Source organism: Labeo rohita, chromosome 17, assembly GCF_022985175.1.
Source record: "Labeo rohita strain BAU-BD-2019 chromosome 17, IGBB_LRoh.1.0, whole genome shotgun sequence".
In the NCBI taxonomy this organism is placed as follows: domain Eukaryota; kingdom Metazoa; phylum Chordata; class Actinopteri; order Cypriniformes; family Cyprinidae; genus Labeo; species Labeo rohita.
The window spans coordinates 2,074,268-2,090,135 of record NC_066885.1 but is presented as its reverse complement, the minus strand read 5'-3'; the positions used below and the strand labels follow the sequence as shown (position 1 = coordinate 2,090,135).

The 15,868-nt window shown below is 31.6% G+C and overlaps 1 protein-coding gene across 1 annotated transcript; it reads right to left on the bottom strand.

Moving 5' to 3' along the window:
• Positions 1-428: 428 nt before the first annotated feature.
• Positions 429-14,570, bottom strand: ppp1r14d (protein phosphatase 1 regulatory inhibitor subunit 14D). The gene is made up of 4 exons (XM_051133780.1): positions 14,162-14,570; positions 3,389-3,469; positions 3,231-3,263; positions 429-1,410 (listed from the first exon to the last, which is right to left on the bottom strand). The coding sequence occupies exons 1-4, from the start codon at positions 14,333-14,335 to the stop codon at positions 1,342-1,344; spliced, it is 357 nt and encodes a 118-aa protein (XP_050989737.1). The 5' UTR covers positions 14,336-14,570; the 3' UTR covers positions 429-1,341.
• Between the last annotated feature and the right edge of the window lie 1,298 nt (positions 14,571-15,868).

Here is a 15,868-nt window from a genome sequence, read left to right as displayed (position 1 = left end):
TAATTTATAGTAATACGCCTGTATTATATTATTTTATTTTATTTTATTAAGAGCATTACACCTGTATTTTATTGTATTATTATTTTTTTTTTTTATTAGCATTACAGCTGTTTTATTTTATTTTATTCTGAATATTTTTGCAAACATGATATTCTCTGCTTTAACCAGGGCTGTTGATTCACACTTTTCAACAACAACAACAACATCATCACAGGAAACAGCTGAGGTTAATGACTAAACCGAGAAACGCAACATAAAAGTTAACTTTCAACAACCATCTTTATCTTTTATTACCACTACATGCACTTTTGCATTCTCCTGTTGCTTAGTGGCCTGTTACGCTGTGTTTTATGATTTACTGGCCTCATGCACTGGAGTTTATGTTTGTTAAACTGAGTTTTCCCCATCTCCATTTAAAATTCATGTAATTTCAAGTACTTTAAAAGCTTTAATCAAATGTAAATGTACAAGAAAGGAATATTCTGGGTTATAGACAGAATCTGTGACATGCAACTGATTACCAAAACCAGTAAGTTTATAAAAATCAAACAAGCCTTACAGTCAAACACATGAACACAATGCTTGTTATTTGAGCTGTAAAGTGTCTAAATTGCCTTTTTAGTGCTGGTGATTGTGTTTATATACACTGTGGACATTGATCCTCATGCAGATCATCTAAATATCATCAGCTTCACTATATATGCATGATGTAAAATACTGAATAAATTAATGCAATTTTATTTTTTTAGTTTTTGTTATATGTTATTGTATATAAAAGCGTTATGAAAGATGCATATTTTACCATTTAGAGATTCTACCAACTATTTAACCCAGAACATTCTGCACTTAATGACTATTAATTGTCATGCAATAAATATCTCAATTATAGAACTAAAATCAGACAACGGCAGAATGTAAGAAAGATATTCTGGATTCTGAATTTATTATCACGAACTGTATCTGTGCTCTTCATCTAAAATCTTGAAAAGAAATTGTTTATTATTACATACAACACTTGTCAGAACAAAATATATATATAAATAGGGAACAAAATGTACATGTCACAAAAAAAAAAAAAAATCTCAACAATCTCATTTGAGTAATAATAGGCATTACAGTTTATCTGCAATGCTGGAGAAATTGTCCAGAATTATCAGTGGTCAAAAACACTGTTTCTAGAAGTTTGCGTCATTGACCCATGTGTGCGGTGAATTATAGAAACGTCCACAGACAGACACGCAACGCTCTACAGACAGGAGGGGTGGTGGGCGGGGCTTGTCGTTGGGGGTGGGGCCAGGGGGTGGAGCCAGGTGGTTCATAAATCCGGCCTTTGAGCTCATACTATTTCTTCAGAGATCCTGACATCTTCCGCAGTCCCTTCATCCGGTAGAGCAGCCCATTGATAAAGTCCTGCGGTCAGAGAGAGATCCTGGTTAAGGTTTAAAGAGCTGTTAAAGTTTAATAAAAATGTTTTGGTTAACTTATTATAAAAAACTGACAGTTAAAACCATCTTTTATAATGTAACTTAGAATTTAGCTATTAAATGTTTTTATAGATGCACTTTCTTTTATGTTAAAATTAGAATTAAGGCTTACATATTAAGCCATACAAAATGTAGCCTACGTGTATTTGGATTACACAGTTAACATTGCAAAAACTAATACATTTAAAGTGATGTGTATCTGTCAGTCAAACATGCATGAAACACATCAGGTTTCTGTAATAGAACTAATAAACTGAATGTGTTTTAAATATACAATAATCAGCTTTATGTAGTTAGAATATTGCTTGTTGCATATTTAACCTTGTTCATACTTTTAAACTAAATGTCTTTTTTTGCAATGAACAGATTTATGCTGATTTTAAGCTGTTTAAAAAAAAACATTCTAAAAATATTATATTACATAATTATTAAATACATTTATTATATAAAACTAAAATATTTAATAATGCTCTGATATGATTTTATTCATGTATTTATTGATTATATACATATTTTTTTACTTTTACCTTTTTATTTTATTTATTTTAGTTCATAAATAAATTATAATTTATGTTAAAACCGTGTAATCCAAATAGATGAAATAAGTTCTATGCAGCTCAAATACATAAATACATTAATCTTGAATTTAGTCCTTTATTTATTTTTTTATTCATTTATTCATTTATTTTATTTATTTTATTTTTTGCAGTGTGTCTGATTTTTAGGGGGATTTTCTTCATAGTAAAAAGTCTATGCAACTCAAATACATAAATCTTGAATTTAGGCCTTATTTCTTTCTTTCTTTCTTTATTATTATTATTATTATTATTGTTATTGTTATTATTATTATTATTATTTTGAGTGCTGAAATGATTTATGACTGCCAAATATGAATCACATTCAGTTTAAATATTTATAACAAATTATATATAAATATAATATATATAAATAATATATAAATTATAATTTATGTTAAAACTGTGTAATCCATATGGATGAAAAAAAAAATTATGCAACTCAAATACATAAATACATACATCTTGAATTAGGCCTTATTTATTTATTTATTCATTCATTCATTTATTTATTTAATTTTATTTAATTTTATTTATTTTTTGGCAGTGTGTCTGATTTTTAAGGGGATTTTCTTCATAGTATTTATATACAATAACTACAATAAATATTATATATAATAAATAAAATAAAAAATGTTAAAATAAATAATTAAATAAATAAAAACAAATACAACTGAAAAGAACACAAAATCACTAACAATTAAAACAGAAAATAGAAAACCTAAAAGCCAATCCAAAATATTAATAAATACTTTAATATCTTAATAAAGCTGAAATAAAATAAAATATATAAATGTTTAATGAAAAACATAAAAAAATCTTTTTATGTAATGTAAAAAACTAAAACAGAAATACATACATACATATATATATATTTTCCATTTTCTTTTTTTTTTAATAAAAAAATATAAAGCTAATACAATCTAAAGCTAAAACATATAAAATACTTAATACTATTCAAATAATACTAAAATCATTTAATCTAAATTGATGGAAATTTTACATGCCATTAAAAAAATAGAAATCTTAAATTTAGGCCTAATTTTTTTGTTTAGTGCATCTAAATTTTTGGTTAATTTTCTACACAATCACTATAATACAAAGCATTACTCATTTGTTTATAAGTGCATATAAAAGCTGTTTTGTGGTTTCCTACAGAGTTTAGTCTTACCTCCTTTGGCTTTCCACATTCTTGCAAAAGCTCCTGTTAAAACACAGAAGAGCAGGTACAACATTTGAAGTTATTAGTTGCATGTATTCACATGATGCACTATTGCACTGGTTATGTGTATTGTCTTATACATCAGATGAAGCTGAAGCTGAACGTACGTGCAGTCGAGATCTCTGCTCTGCGTCTGTCAGCTCTAGAAGTTCATCGATGTCGATCTCCAACTCAGGAATCTCATCCTCCTGCAAACAGGAGACAATCAATGTGGCTTTTCCAGCAGACGCTCGTAAACCAGACGCTCTGCATTTAATAATGCAATTGCAAACCAATTTTATCAATAATTAGGAAAGTTATTGGTCCAGAGATATTGCTGATGCCGTCAAACTACCAACTGCAATTAGTCTTAATGTGTCTAAATGAGAAATGATGCTGGAAACGCAGCCAGTTCTGTGGCGGTAAGAGTCACGCTATTAAAGTCTAGAAGAAACTCTGATTATGGTAAAGATTTTAGGTGGCTGGATGCCGTAAAGCATACATGCAGCATGATTCATTGGTTAAAAAAAAAAAATCTGTACATTTTCAAATATATTACTAAATATACGATAAAGTGGCCAAAAAAGTGGATTTGCTAAAATATATTTTAAGATATATTTACGTGATTTTTTGCCTTTTTTGTATATATATTTTTTTAAATATATTTAAAAATATGTTTACGTTTTTAAAATATACTTTTAAAAAATATTTTCAAAAATATATTTTCTACCAATATATTTTTTGTTTTTTGCCCATATTTTTGACGATGTATTTTAAATTAAACTTAAAATCCATTTACATTTTTTTTTATATATTTTTAAAATATATACAAATCCTTTCAGAAAAAAAATATATTTTTAACATGTATCTTCAAAAATATGCCACCAAAAAAACATGTATATTTAAAAAATAAAAAAAAATACACAGAAAATATAAAAAATAAATAATACAAATATTTTAAAAAATATATAACAAAAAGGCAAAAAGATATATTAATATAAATATCTCTTAAAATAAAATTTTAATTATATTTCAAGGTTTTTTTTTCGTGAATATATTTTCGACCAATATATTTTTTGCCTTTTTTTGCGTATTTTTGACAATGAATTTTACAAATAAATTTTAAATCCTTTAAAAAATGTTTATATATTTTTTAAATATATTTTCAAAAATACATTTAAAACTATCAAATAAATTATAAAAATATATAAATATAAAATTATATATATATATATATATATATACACACAAAAAAATATATAAATATCTAAATATTTATAAAAATATAAATATATAAATGTTTTCAAAAATATACCACACAAAAAGGCTAAATAATATAATAATATAAATATCTCTTAATATAAATATATTTTTAAAAGCATTTAAGAATATACATCTACATTTGAAGAAAAACGTAATTTGTTGACCTGTTGTATGTGTAGCTATTTTTTGTAGGCTACTGTAAGATTGGAAAAATACATTTTGAAATATATCCTAAAAATATACTAAAAATATTCAAAAATAATTTTTTTTCAGTTTCAAAAATATATTTCATTGAGCTTCACTGTTTACACTGTATGACCTTTTTTTTAATTTATTTATTTTGGCGCGATATGGGGGAATAATCCAAATAATACACTTTGTCATTATAAATAATTAAATGTGACTCATTATGCTTTACCATCTCATGCTGAAGCAACACTGTAAGTGAAAAATCCATAAATCTCCAGTATATTTTCTTATTAAATTTATGGACATTTCCTTTAACCCTAAAACAGTAAACAGTGCAATGCATATTACAGGTAAAATGCCTGTACAAATTAATTACCACATATTGGACTGTGTTTTACAGACTTTTCTTGGAGTGAATATAATTTATGTCAGATATCATAAATGGCAGTTTGTATCTTGTGTGGATTTGCTAATAGTCTTTGAGTTTGAAGCTCAAAGCATCTCTGCTGGAGTGTTTTAATGACATCCGCTCTTAAAAGCATCTCAAATCAGACAGATGAGAGAAATGACGACCCCCAGAGTGATGCCGCATTAAAAACCACACCACTGACTTTAAACTCGCCGCACTAATTGCTGCTCACATGAATATTAGAGGAACTCAAAGATGAGAACTTTAGAGGAACTGCTGGGTTAACAACCGCTAATTACCCCACAGGGCAGTTATTACAGCTGTGGGGAAAGAGATGCTGCTTCTATTAGGCTGCATTTATACTGTTATTCTTGTCATTTATTCACACAAAACAGAAAGTTGCATATCAAGTTGTTTATAGGCAATATGCTTAATGGTGTCCTGCTAATAGAAGTCATTCTCAGTCTCCTGAAAACAGCGTTGTTATTGTTAACTACAATTAAAAATTATTTTTGTTAATTGAAATAAAGCTGAAATAAAATAAAAATATTAGATAAAAAAAAAAACTTAAAGCGACTTAAAATTAGAAGTAAAAACAACTTGACACATCACTGAATAAAAATAAAGCCAAATGAATTTTTTAAAAATAAAATCAAACAAAAAGGACCAAAGCAAATTACAAAATTATTAAAACTTAAGCAAAATAAATAAAATTAGTACTACTGAAACAAAAACTGAAATAAAATAAATTAAAGCTATGTAAATATATTTAAAAAATAATTTAAGATGAATAGAAATATAAAAAACGAATAAAAATGACAAAAAAGTAATAAAATTACTAAAACATAAACTGAAAATGTAAAAAATGAATGCTAATTCAAAATATTGCATCTTTCTAAACATTTATGACTTTCTCTTTTTGAGATGTTAGGCATCATGAATGATACTTATGTTTTTTTGTTTACAGTGTGACAGTTTCTGTTTTCCGTCTGCTTTCATTATATAATAAAGAGCAGCGTAACATTCTGACGAACATCAAATGTCATGCAAGTTTTAAACAACATGAGTGTGAGTCAGTGATTGTGTAAGTTATTTCGCTACATGCTAATAATTGTGCAGTCACAATAAAGGAGGGTTTTTTTCTGTCTGTGTTAGTGTTAGCATGCATGTGTTATGTCTAAATGAGATTTCACGGATGTCAGGCGCCGCTGATTCCCTAATGTGGATCCATTACTAATCTGATCTTCCTTCCCGGGTTTCCTGCCTCAGGCTCAGAGCCATCAAAACACAAATACTGCAAGCCACGTTCACATAATGAGGAAATCTTCTCCAGTAGCACTGATGCAGTGGATCATTGACCCCAGAGAACAAGAGCATCCTTACAAAAAATACAATGATCACTGTAAAAAAAAAAAAAAAAAAAAAATCTGCCTACTTCAGCTTTAAAACTTAAGGCAAGACACTGCATGGAAAAAAAAATGTAGCTAAAAGATAGCACCATACTTGCACTGATGATTGAATTGCAATTATTTTGTATTATTATTTCTGAAATGTTTTGTTTAACTAAATAAATGAGCATTATCTAATTAAATATACACTCATATTGCATAGAGAAATCTGAACATTGGATAAAGCTAGGGTCAAAATTCTTGTTTAATTTTGTTGACATATTAAAGATTTTTACAGAGGGGATTTTGGATTTCTCTTTTTTTTATCAGAAAACACTGTCAACAGTCATAAAATAAATAAATTTCAGTATGTTTTCAGAAATATAATGTTGTATAAAATTAGTTGTATAAAACAGTATTTGAACAAATCCTTCAGTGAAAACCTTCAAAATATAAATAGAAATAAAACTGTAAGTTTTGGTGTTTGTAAGTGCTGCTGAAGTGAAGAAAAAACTCTTTAAATATATGCATTATAATTGAAATCGACAGATTTTGAGAAATAGGTAAAAATATGTAATAATAAAATTATGCAAATAGAAGTGTAATTATAAAATCAGATGAAACAAACCCCTCAGTAAAAATCTTCAGAACATGGATAGGAATAAAACTCTTTAAATATATGCATTATAATTGAAATCTACAAATGCAAATAGATAAAGTGTAATAATAAAATCATGTGAATGATATATGATCAAACCCCTCAGTAAAAACCTTCAGAATATAGATGGGAATTAAACTGTAAGTTTTGGTTTATGTAAGTGCTGCTGAAGTGGAGAAAAAACTCTTTAAATATATGCATTATAATTGAAATCTACAGATGCAAATAGATAAAGTGCAATAAAATAAATACTTAAAGTTGCATTTTGAAAGTTTTATTTCCGTTAGCCTGAAACAACACATTAAGAAAGGCCAAATGGCCCAAAATCTCAACATTTACTACATTAAAAAAAAACAATGCTTTTGCCTGTAGTGCCTTGACTTAAATTCAGTTGCTACCCTAATTCTTTTAGCAGGAACAATCAAATTGGCTGTACAAGTCATTTCATTTTTCATTCATTTTTTTTTGTCTTGTCTAGTTCAATCTCATATAACATAAGCATATGCTGCAGTGATTTTTTGGTCATGTAATTTTTTTACAGTGCAGTAACCATATTGCCTGCCAAAAGTATCATAAAATATGCAACTTCAATGTAGCTTTTACATTTCTGCTTTTCAGCTCTATAAAAACACCAGGTTGAGTAAATAATGACTGAACTCAAGTATGTATGTGTTGTCCTAGTGTCTGTGCTCCAGACATGCAATCATGTGTCTTTTCACACCAGACGGTAAGAAAACACCTAGCAACCACATAGCAACACTCTAGCAACCACTCAGAACACTTTAGCAACCACAGAGCAATTTACTACCAACCACTCATGCATCATTTAGAACAGTTTTTTAAAACTTATACTCAACATGTTAATAAAAACCAAAAACATGTGATTTCAGGTTGAAGTCAGGGTTGGGCAGAGTAACTGCAGGATCTAGTGAGTTCACGCATAAATTAGAGATGCTCATGAATAATGCAGCTGTTGACACAGGGGCCGGACTGTTACAGGCTTCCACACGGAAGCGTCAGAGAACCCAGAGTGAAACCCTTCCGCCGGCCCATCAAATATTCATCATCATTGCCAAAAGGCCACTCCCAAACCACGGTGAGCTCAACTTTAGAAAACCATGTGGTGTATGTTCTGGTGCTTTAAAAGAGCCAGAAGCTGAAATGCTGATAAGAAGAGCACATAATGTTCCACTATATATGTGTTAAGGCTAGTCAGTTTTGAATTTTTGGGCTATTTGGCAGTCAACAACATATTGTTTCAGACTAGTACAAAGAAAGCATCCAAAATACACATTTAAGAATTTATTTCATTGCACTTTATCTATTTTCGTCGATAGATTTCAATTACAATACATTTATTTAAAGAGATTTATCTCCACTTAAGCAGCATTTACATACGTCAAATTTTAGAGTGTTGTTCCTTTCTATATTCTGAAGGTTTTTACTGAGGGGTTTGTTTATATCATTCACACTTTTATTATTACACTTTATCTATATGCATCTGTAGATTTTGATTATGATGCAAATCTTTAAAGGCTGTTTTCCAAAAATTAGTTTTCTTCTCCACTTCAGCAGTACTTACATACACCAAACTTTAGAGTTTTATTCCTCTCTATATTCTGAAGGTTTCTACTGAGGGGTTTGTTTATATATCATTCACCTGATTTTATTATTGCACTTTGTCTGTTTGCGTCTAGTTTCCAGATAAAACACATCGTTAAAGGCCGTTTTCTCAAAATAAGTTTTTATCTTCACTTATACTACTTTTTAGAGTTTTATTCCTATCTGTATCCTGAAGGTTTTTACTGAGGAGTTTGCTCATATATTATTCACTTGTTTTTTTTTTTTTTATTGATCGCACTTTATCTATGTCTGTCTGTAGATTTCAGTTATATTTTTAAAGAACGTTTTCTCAAAAGTAGTTTTTTCTCCACTTCAGCAGCACTTACATACACCAAAATTTAGAGTTTTATTCCTCTCTATATTTTGAAGGTTTCTACTGAGGGGTTTGTTTATATATCATTCACCTGATTTTATTATTGCACTTTGTCAATTTGCGTCTGTAGTTTCCAGTTAAAACACATTGTTAAAGGCCGTTTTCTCAAAATAAGTATTTATCTTCACTTCAGCAGCACTTACACCAATTTTTGGAGTTTTATTTCTATCTATATTTTGAAGGTTTTTACTGAGGAGTTTGCTCATATATTATTCACTTGATTTTTTTTATTGATCACACTTTATCTATTTTTCTATTTGTAGATTTCAGTTATATTTTTAAAGAATGTTTTCTCAAAATTAGTTTTTTCTCCACTTCAGCAGCACTTACATACACCAAAATTTAGAGTTTTATTCCTCTCTAGATTCTGAAGGTTTTTATTGAGGGGTCTGCTCATATCATTCACACTTATTTTATTATTGCACATTATCTATTTAGATCTGTAGATTTTAATTACTATATAAATCTTTAAAGTATGTTTTATAAAAATTAGTTTTCTTCTCTACTTCAGCAGCACTTAAATACACCAAAATGTAGAGTTTTATTCCTCTCTATATTCTGAAGGTTTCTACTGAGGTTTGTTTATATATCATTCAGCTGATTTTATTATTGCACTTTATCTGTTTGCGTCTGTAGATTTCAATTACAGTACATTAATTTTAAGAGATTTATCTCCACTTCAGCAGAACTTCCACCAATTTTTAGAGTTTTATTCCTATTTATATTCTAAAGGTTTTTACTGAGGGGTTTGTTCATATATATAATTCACCTAGTTTTATACAATGTTTTATTCCTAAAAACATGTAATATTCATTTATTTTTCTGTCAGCAGTATTTTTTAAATTATGGATTTATAAAAAGAGATTTCCAAAATCCCCTCTATAAAACTTTTACCTCTAATATGTCAACAAAATGAAACAAGAATTTTGAACCTGGCTTTATCCAATGTTCAGATTTGTTTTTTGGAAATTTGTGTATATTTAATTTACAGGAAAAACAATTAATACAAAAATGTGTTTGCAAATTTTATGTAATCGATCAACTGGGGAAGTATAGTGATGTCTATTAGTTAAATTTTTAGCCTATTCACCTGGGGTGTCTTGCCTTAAGCGTATATCTTCAGATGGATTATATCAGTGAAATGCACAAGAGTACCACAGTAAACATGAAAGCGTGCTCTTTAAATAGAGCTGCTTTAGCATGTATTTAGGACACCACAGACGTCTTCCTCTCAAAGCCTGCTCCATTTAAATCCCCTTAAAAATCCTAGAAAAGAAAGATATGTGTTTGATAAAGCAGTGCTTCTGTACAGTGCATGTGTGTTTGTCAGGAATCATTCAATATCTGTGTCATCTGACAGCTACAGTAGAGTAAACACACACAAACACACACAATGATGCTGGACATCTGCCACTACATTTAACACTTTCTCTCTCACACACAGACCATGCTGAAAGATCTGCATCTCTGAATGCTTGAATGTCCCACGTGTCCTTGAGTGCTTGAGTTTAATAGTAACAGGTCAGGGTCAGACATTAACCTGGAGCTGGATATTTCAAATGTGAAGGCAGAAGTGATTTCCTCTGTTCTTGTAATATGTTATCTAACATTTGGCATATTCTCTTCTATTCTAGTTCTGTCTGGTGATGGGTTTAGTGATCTGTAACTCACTCTTTCGGAGGTGAGTGTTGTTGAAAGCGGAGCTAACGTGACATACCTGTATTTTGAATGTTTTCTATAAAAATACACCAGAGTACGGCTGTCTTATCCAAGATATCATATCACAAAACCACATGATGCAGTTCATGTTATCAGGGTGGTGTAGACTTGTGGTTTAGGATGGTAAACGAAAGGCTGTGGGTTCAGTTATCACAGATTAACACCTTAGTTACTTCAAAGAGTAAATGACTGATTGTTCCTGTAGATCAAACAGCAAAGCATGGTGTTTGCAACACCGAGGTAATGGGTTTGATTTCAAGAAAAACTCACAGATGCAATGTAAGATAATGTAATGTTCTGGATAAAAGCATCTTTCAGATTAAATAAAATAAATCCTAAAATGTCCGTTGTCTATTTTAAACAAAAATGTGTTGTTGCTATATTAGAAATGCTGTTTTTATTTTCACTTTCCATAGTGCAATAATGCACTCAGATCTGATTTGATCTGGTTTAATCTAAAGGCCCAATCACACCAAAGATGATAACTATAACGATTACTGTAACTATAAAGCTTAAATAATCATTCAGTACTTACAACAACTATAACAATAAAACCACAAAACCATAAAAATGTTGTTATGTGAAATAACAATACCTAACTGAAATATAAAAGAATCTTAAAATAAGTTTTCATGTGTGACCCTGGACCACAAAACCGGTCATAAGGTTTCATTTTTTGAAAATGAGATTTATACATCATCTGTAAGAAAAAAATATGCTTTATATTGATTTGTGGTTTGTTAAGATAGGACAATATCTGACTGAGATACAACTATTTGAACATCTGGAATCTGAAGTTGCAAAAAAAATGTAAATACGTAAATAATAAGAAAATCACCTTTCCAAATGAAGCAGTGCATATTACTAATAAGAAATTAGTTTTGATATATTTATGATATGAAATTTACAAAATATCTTAATCAAACATAATCTTTACTTAATATCCTAATGATTTTTGGCATGAAAGAAAATTTGGCAATTTTGACCCATACAATGTATTGTATGTGTATATATATATATATATATATATATAAACAGCATATATATAAACAGCATATATATATATATATATATATATATATATATATAAACAGCAAAATTATTAAAACTGTTAACAAAGAAAAGCACAAATTCAAAATATGTTTTGGAATGAGAAAAATGCGATAATATTATCTCACTGATACTTAACACTGGAATCACTTTCAGAACAATAAAAAATTGGACAGCCAATCAGAACCCATCTAAATGAGTTGGAGCATTTACGTTATCGGACGTTATATCATCATTACAGTTATAGTTATCGTTTATAGTGTGTCTTAAGGTGCATGCAAAACTGGCTTGGTGAGCGATTGCAGATTTCAGGTGTTTGTTGCACGTCGTGTTGGGCGAGATTGGCATTAGACCAGCTGTCAGTCTGTGGGTTATAATCAGCACATGTGGGCGAAAGAACCTTCCACTGGCTCCTCTGTATCTCACAGAGGGAATGTGGAGGAAAAAACAACTTGATCTGTTCAAATATCATCACCTCCTCTCCTTTAATGTCATTGTATCCTCAGCGCATTTGAGTAAATGTCATGTGCGATCACAGGCATCCTATCGTGCTGAACCAACCACAATCCTGTTGCCATGGCAGCGTGGGATGCAGCACAGATACAGTCTCTCTGATGTAACGCGGCAGATGTTGCACGTCTCCAAATGCCATTATGACGATCAATCATGACGTCATTAAATGCAAGTCTAATCTGTATGCGCTTTAAGGAATATTCTGGGATCAGTATACAGCATGAGCGGCATCTGTGACGTGCTGTCAATCATTCACACTCTTAATGCACTTAAGTCTGTGAAGCTCTTATACTAATTGTTCTGTGCAAAAATGGTGTCTAAGTCAGTGTTTAGCCAAATGCAAGCTCCTCTAGATGGAGTTTGCAATACCCTGACTAGAATATAGAGTGTATTAATAATGTTTGTATTATTTAATAGTTAATATTATAATATATAAAAATAAAAAGTTATATGAAGTTATGCACACATATGTCCAGTTCTTATGGTATATATGCATTTATCAGTGCATTGTCTTGCCCTATACATGTCCACTGTTAAGTGCATTGCTCTAAATTATGGAAGCATATGGGTAGCAAAATTAACGTTGAAATGTAATATGCAAAATGCCAATGCAATATGTAAAATGGCAGTGTATTTCTGTATTTAAATTTACATTTCAGCTAGATTTAATATGTAAATAAAAACATATTTTAACGCTTTATAAGTTGTTTATAAGTTTTACCAAAATTTCAATCCCCACAAGTCTAAATGCATTTAGGAAAAATAGCATTTAAATGCTTGGACATGTTAAACTTATCTGATAATTTTTTTGTAAAACATTTTCATGTTAACTTTGCAACTTATAAAGCATTACAATATGGTTTTTATTTACATATTAAATCTAGTATAGGAAATGGCAAGTGTAAATGAATTTTCATTCAAATGTTGCACATATGGTATGGGAAAATGTAAATTTAAATACTCAAATACATTGCCATTTTACATATTGCGTTGCCATTTTTCATATTACGTTTCAAAAGGAATTTTGCTACCCATATGTTTTCATACTAAATATGATTTTTGCTTGTTTTTTTCAGTCTGAGAAAAGAGTTGAAATGATTTTCTCTGAAAATTGACATCATGCCCGATGTATGCACTGATGGTTCATATAAAGGCACTGAGACATTTCAGCCCTCTTTGTATAAATCCAGTGCACCTATAAGGTCGCTTTGGATTAAAGCGATTAAAGCTAAATGAATAAATGCATTTTTAAAAAGATGATTTCAACACAATTCTGAAGCTTTAAGCTGTAAACTTTTCTTATAATGTTCCTCCTTCATTTCACTCTTGATTCAAACTGACCAGCGCTCTGGTGCTACCATGGTAAAATAATGTATTTTCTCTAGGAAAGCTTCAACTGACTTCCCTCAATTGTTCCTCCTAGACATGAGATTAAGTAGAGATATTTACTAACATTTGCTTCTCAGATGTTTCTGCAAAGAAAAAGACTCAGAAGTGTTCTCAGCAATCAAAGTCAGTGTGACCTCAGACATTTCTCCTCAGATAATCTGTTTGGCTCCGTGTTCTTTTCATAGCATGACAACTAGTGACTCACTGAAGTCTCATGAGGAGTTTTAGGAGACGCATCTGTACCTGTTTATTTTTCTGCATTATTTACTTTGGTCTGCTCGTGCTGTAATGCGTCTCAGAGCGTCTGTCTCTCTGGATCTGTCTTACCTCACAGTCGTACAGCAGGTGCAGCTGTCCGTCGATCCACTCCTCGATGTCCAGCCTCCTCTGGAGGTCTTTGCGGTTGTATTTGACCGTCAGTTTGCCCAGTTTGCGTTGGGCAGGCTCCTCCTCTTTGGTCTGAAACATCACTCTGGACTGGGTGCCTGGCTCCGACGCCATGCCTGCCACAACCTCACACGGACGGGGAGAAGTCCAGGAGACGGCAGTCTCTTTCTCTTTCTGTCTGTCGGTCTCGCAGATTCAAACACAGGGTCCTTCGGTCGCCGTCCTGCTGTTGTTTGCTCCTCGTGTGTGTCTCTATACTGCAGTGTGTTTCTGACTCATGATCGTGGTGTTTCTGTCCGACAGCCTCCTTTAGCGCCTGTCTTCTGTCTGTGCTCTACTAACACTGACTCCCTCCCTCCCTCTCTAGGTCTCTCTCCCTCTCTCTCTCTCGCTCGCTCACTGTCTGTTGTCTTCATGTGTGTGTTAAGGAGGAACATAGTTCAACTCAAGACTGATAACATGCTGTACAATTAGGGTCAGAGGCCAAAACACTTGTTTTTAAGCACTTGTGACTATTACTTGAATTCAAATGCAGAATTAAAAATTATTTATATTTATTAATTATGCTGAATAGTAATACATTAAAAAGTTAAATAATTAATTAGAATGAATTAAAATATATAATTGTATAATTTAAAAATATTTTAATTGTTAAATACGTAAATAAATAGTAAGCTGCAACTTTTAATTCGCTAATTGTATGCTTTTAATAGACTTGTAAAGATGTTTGCCAGTGCAAAACTCACCATCACAGTTTGTTGCCAAGGCGTTGCTATGCAGTTACTAGAGTGTTCTGGGTGGTTGCTAAGATGTTTCTAGGGTGTTCTGGGTGGTTGCTAGGGCATTGGTACAAGGTTGATATGACATTTCTGTTAATGTGTTGCTATAGTGTTCTGGGTGGTTGCTAGGGTGGTTCTTGGGGGGCTGCTAAGATGTTGCTAGGGTGGTTCCTAGGGGGTTGCTAAGCTGTTGCTAGGGTGTTCTGGGTGGTTGCTAGGGGTTACTAAGATGTTGCTAGGGTGTTCCTAAGTGGATTACTAAGATGTTGATAGGGTGGTTCCAAGGGAGTTTCTAAGCTGTTGCTAGGATGTTCTGGGTGGTTGCTGGGGGTTGCTAAGATGTTGCTAGGGTGGTTCCTAGGGGGTTGCTAAGATGTTGCTAGGGTGGTTCCTAGGGGGTTGCTAAGTTGTTGCTAGGGTGGTTCCAAAGGGGTTCCTAAGATGTTGCTAGGTTGTTCTGGATGGTTGTTGGGGGTTGCTAAGATGTTGCTAGGGTGGTTCCAAGGGGGGTCCTAAGATGTTGTTAGGGTGTTCTGGGTGGTTGCTAGGGGTTACTAAGATGTTGCTATGGTGGTTCTTAGGGCATTGCTAAGATGTTGCTATGGTGGTTCTTAGGGCATTTCTAAGATATTGCTGGGGTTCCTAAGCTGTTGCTAGGGTGTTCTGGGTGGTTGCTGGGGGTTGCTAAAATGTTGCTAGGGTGGTTTCTAGACGGTTGCTAAGATGTTGCTAGGGTGTTCTTGTTCTGAATGGTTGCCAGTGTGTTGCTATGTGTTTGCTGGGGTGTTCTGGGTGGTTGCTAGGGCATAGGTATAGGGTTACTAAGATGTGTATGCTGTTAGTATGTTGTTATGTGCTTTCTAGGGTG